General features: G+C 43.5%; 1 protein-coding gene across 1 annotated transcript; it reads right to left on the bottom strand.

Moving 5' to 3' along the window:
• Positions 1 to 218: 218 nt before the first annotated feature.
• On the bottom strand, positions 219 to 5,104 carry LOC311227636 (zinc-binding protein A33-like; the record flags this gene model as incomplete). The annotated part of the gene is made up of 4 exons (XM_084313358.1): positions 219 to 882; positions 2,524 to 2,546; positions 2,847 to 3,077; positions 4,709 to 5,104. 4 exons carry the CDS (start codon positions 5,102 to 5,104, stop codon positions 219 to 221), a joined length of 1,314 nt encoding a protein of 437 aa, XP_084169484.1.
• Positions 5,105 to 5,332: the final 228 nt, after the last annotated feature.

Below are 5,332 nucleotides of genomic sequence, written 5' to 3'. Positions count from 1 at the left end.
CACACACACACACACACACACACACACACACACACACACATAGACAAACAAACACACGTTACTGTCATGACTATATCACACACACACACACACACACACACACACACACACACACACACACACACACACACACACACACACACACACACACACACACACACACACACACACACACACACACACACACACACACACACACACACACCTCACTGTCATGACTATATCACAGAGAGAGACACCTCTGATGGGCAGATGTTTATATCCGGGTGTTTGGCATCACCAGCCGGTCCTATACCGAAGTATGGGTAAAGTTTCTCAGTGAAGGTGTGTTTATGAGTGCAGATGTGAGTCATGTCTTCACGGTCGTAGAAGGTCAGCTTCCTCCTGTTATAGTCCAGCTGTACTCTGATCCTCTGGGGGCTCCTTTTCACTGTGAGGATCTGACTCAGACCATTAGTGTACTTACCACTCCTATAATGTAGAGCCCAGATACCATGTTGTGGTGATGCCACTAGCCCCTCTCTCTTGTTGTCAAATGACTCTTTAGCTACACCTATAGTCCAGTGAGGATGGTCTCCCACCTCCACCTCCCAGCTGTGTTTCCCTGAGCTGAAGCTCTCAGAACCCAGAACAATGCTATACACCATGTTCCTCTCTGGGTTGTCAGGGAGATGCTGCTTTGTGTCTGTGCGTCTCACACTGGTCAGATCATCAGATGTAGAGAGACTGGGTGCTGCAGTGTTTGGGTCCAGAGTGACAGGAGTGAACTTGACCCTCTCCTTCATCTTCTCCCAGACTCTGAAGGCCAGGTTACCCAGGTGTTTGGCCTCGTCTATCAGCACTCCTGAGACCAGCTGTGGACGAGGCAGGTTGCACTGAGCTCTGGAAGAACATTCAAGAGTCAGTCCTGCTGTGGGCTTAGCTTCAGAGCCGCAGAGAAGAGAGAGATATTGATTTCCATAAAAATAACTGCATTCCATCTCTTCTCCATCATGTTTCCAATACAATCATTTCCACTCAATCAATAAATACACAATACACAATAAATACATACATACATACTATTGTACATTCCACTACCCTCTCAACCTCAGTCACATCATCCAGATCATCCAGACCTGTCTCAAACCCCGCCCCTTTTCTTGATCCTCCAATCACAGCTGTCTCTTACCTCAGAGGTAAGTCAGAAGTCAGAGGTAAGCGACAGCTGTGATTGGAGGATCAAGAAAAGAGGGCAGGGTTTTGAGACAGGTCCAGATGCAGATGTAAAAGGAGAGAGAGAGAGAGAGAGAGAGAGAGAGAGAGAGAGAGAGAGAGAGAGAGAGAGAGAGAGAGAGAGAGAAAGAGAGAGAGAGAGTGAGAGAGAGAGATACAGACAGAGAGAAAGAGAGAGAGAGAGAGGGAGAGAGAGAGGGAGAGAGACAGACAGACAGAGAGAGAGCAAAAGAGAGAGAGAGAGAGTGAGAGATACAGACAGAGAGAAAGAGAGAGAGAGGGAGAGAGAGAGACAGACAGCAAAGAGAGAGAGAGAGGCTCGCGTGGCCGTCCACTTCAGAGCAGAAGCGCACAGATTTACATTGGAACAGCTGTAAATACCTACTATTATTTATATACATATAGAACTGCTCTACATAATAATAACTTTATTTTAATGGATTTTAATATATCATGCTTTAAGTACTGTAGTTTTAATGTAGTTGGTGTTTTTTTATATAGTGGTCTCTTTACTGTAGTTTAAAAAAGAAATATATGGTGGTGAGTGTCTATGTATTGTGACTGTATGTTTGTCTTTCAACCACTGCACAAATGAAGTTCCGAAAGGAAAATAAAGTAAGTTGAAGTTGAAGTCAGTCCCCGTTTGAAGATAAAAAAAATACAAATAAAAGATTTCCAGTTCCAGTGTCCATTTTGCATGTATAACCCGTTATTATCTCATTAATTAGAATGTTAGAATGAATTTTAGAATGATGATCAGTGTGATGTACTCCTGATAAAGTATAGTAATATGGTTTATTTGTATTGGGAGAGATACAGACACATTAGCTGGTTGAACAACATCTATATGTGTGGTAATAATGCAGATATTGAGTGTATTTCTGTGAAAATGCGTGTGGCGCACGCCTCTGAATCCAACCGGAGCGGAAAAATAACTTCGCTTCCTGCCCGTGAGTCATGCACCCGTGGTGAACAGCGACGCCTGTTAACCCTTTCACTGCCACACGACAGAAGGTTAACCCTTTACTATCACACAACCGACGGTCGCCGGGTTAACCTTCTGTCGTGTGGCAGTGAAAGGGTTAACCGGCTGTCGTGTGGCAGTGAAAGGGTTAACCTTCTGTGTATTGTCACAGTGAAAGGGTTAACCGTTTTGGTAGTGCAGTGGTGAAAGGGTTAACATGGGGGCAGTCATGGAAAGAGTCAGAGAGAAAGGAGAGAGAGAGAAAGGAGAGAAAGATAGAAAGAAAGAGAGAAATTGAGAAAAAGAGAGAAAGAGAGCGACAAAAAGAGAGAGAAATCACTTACCTTTTCAGTGTGGTCTTGTAGTTCTATGGAGGTAAAGACAGATCAAGTTAAACACTAGACTGTAAAAACTGAGCATCATCTGGTCACTTTTAAACTATCAGCCAATTGTATTCAACTAAAACTGTGTAAAATGCAATTCATAAATGGTTCAAATTAATTGAGTTCAGCTCAATTCTATTTCAAACGGCACATAGTCTTTTTTATTATGTATAGGTTACTAATACTTATTTAATAAATATGAATGAACCCCAATCCCAGTTTTTACAGTGTACTAAACATCCTCAGCATCATTCCCTATGAACTGAAGAGAGACCAGTCCTGACCTGCAGGAAGGAGATGTGTTCAGCGTTCAGCTCCTGCTCTATGGCTCTGATTGTGTCTGAAAGGGTTGACATCTCTCTGTCCAGCTCCTCAATCTTCTCCTTCATCGTCTGGCTCTTCTGCTCCTCTTCCTCCTTCAGTGCAGCTACCCTGGCCTCCTTTTCCTCATGGAGAAACTGGAGAAGCTTCTTAAACTCCTTCTCAATCTGCTTCTCTGTGTGCAGGGCCTGGACCTGGAGATTATAAGATAAAATAAGATATTCCTTTATTGATCCCCTTGGGGAAATTCAGGCATCATAGCAGCATGGGGGATGGGGGGGGCAAGGGCATAATTTAGTTTTCAATGGTGGAGGGGACACATTTGTGGGGCGTGGTCAGTGGCTGTAAGGAGGTAGATTTAAAAAAAAAAAAAAAAAAAAAAAAAAAAACCAGTTGTGCAAGTCCATTTTGGTGAGATGTTTCTATATACAATTCACTTATGACAAGTCATAACGCCGCACGAGTCTCGGAACGTGAGAGAGAGAGAGATCATGCTAGTTATTATCTACAATGTATAAAACAACAGCCTAGAGGCTTTTAAATACAACAAGGTCATAGACAGATATTTCACAGAGACCAAGCAATGCTGTTGCATTTCATGGCAATCACAGACACAGACCATCGTTCAGTTTCACACCAAACTTTCAGGGGAGGGGTGCTATGTATTTGAGCACACCTGACGACATGGCTGTTGTTGTTATGCAAAGACGGCTGTGCTCGGTACTTAGCGCGTGCACACAAAGATGCGACTCGTCCCTCGCCGGGTGCTCACCTTGTCTTTGCATGACAATGGCTCAGGTCGTCAGAGACCTGAGCTCAGAGATGGAACAAGCAGCCGTTTTCCGTGTGGTCCAAGTGCCGCGTCGCGTCTCCGTTTATTATCATGTAACATTGTTTTGGACGGTAAAAAAGTGCAGGGGACCATAACTGCCTTCTGAAAACATGCACGTGCACATGCAAACATGTCCCCTGTGTCCCCCCCCCATAATTACGCCCGTGGGGGGGGGGGGGGGGGGGTACAGGTAGTAAAAACAACAGAAGCAGTGTAAACAAATAAGTTTAAGGAAATAAGTCAATATAATTTACTATCTAACTAACTATACAGTATTCACAGTGTGACATAAGGTGCAGTATGCATAAGGTAGTGTTATAATTTACTATCTAACTAACTTAAATATACAGTAGGGGGGTTAAAAATCATGTCTCTCCCACAATGGACTACAAATGTACAATAGGGCACTTATTTTTACTGTGTGCAGGTTGAGTGCAGCTGCAACCTTACAGTAAATAATTTATCATTAATACAGAATATTAGTACCTTTACGTGTTCTGCTGTGCGGACGCATGTTTGTTTGATTTCTTTAAAGGCCTGTAGCTTGTCACGTAAGGTCTTCAGTGGAGCCTGGAGCTGCTTCTGCAATGGAATTCATTCATTCATTCATGATGTATTTCACTTGAAAGATGCAAGTCTGAGGACTCTGTGCTGCAGCACCGGTTTCAACACACGGATTGGAGTACGTTTGCCACCCAGGCCACCCTGGACTCCCACACTGACACTGACTCCCACACTGACATTGACTCCCACGCTGACATTGACTCCCAAACTGACATTGACTCTCACACTGACATTGACTCCCACACCTCCTACGTTGTGGACAAATATAAATCAACTCCAACATCAGTGTCTGAATCTAATCCCATCTAATTGTTCTGATTGTCTAATGTTTCTGTATTCATTAACAACGTGACAACAATGTTTACTCTGTGTATTTATTGAGTATAATTAAAGATTGAATAAATTAATATAATAATGATTTTGCCATACCTTGTGATCCTCCGAAGCCTCCTCTATGGGGCAGCAGTTGTGGCTCTTGTGTTTTCTGGATGACTGACACACCACACAGATGGGCTGGTGGTCATCCAGACAGAAGATCTTGAGTTCTTCTCTGTGCAGACTGCAGCGCACCTCAGAACCTGCTGGAGCTCCCTGGCTTCTCTCCCTGAAGGCCTCACACAGGTTCTTCAAAGCCAAGTTACGAGGAGGATTTAAAATTGAAGAGACTTCCTTACAAAGTGGACAGTTCTTGTCTTCTCTGTCTCTCCAGTATTGTTGCAGACAGGCTTTACAGAAGCTGTGGCTACACAATAAGAGGACAGGATCTGTGTAGATGTCACGGCACACAGGACAAGACAGATCCTCTTCACAATGAGACGAAGCCATTTTGTCTCTCAGTAACACTCCCTCCTCTGGAAAGCTCCCTGAAGTTTACTTTCACTTTTGTTATAAACTTACTTAGATTCAGTCAGCAGCTGGTTGAAGTCACTGTTTGATCACTAGTTATGAGGGCCGACGTTCCATTCTACTGGTTAAAGTTGCTTACTCGTGAGTAGTATGTGCGTTGATAAAGACAAATAATGTCCACAGCCGCTACAGTGTAAAACAAAGATA

This window comes from Notolepis coatsorum (assembly GCF_963971535.1).
Source record: "Notolepis coatsorum genome assembly, chromosome: 4".
Taxonomy (NCBI): domain Eukaryota; kingdom Metazoa; phylum Chordata; class Actinopteri; order Aulopiformes; family Paralepididae; genus Notolepis; species Notolepis coatsorum.
Note: the sequence above shows the minus strand (reverse complement) of the source record. Positions and strands in the feature narration are given on the sequence as shown.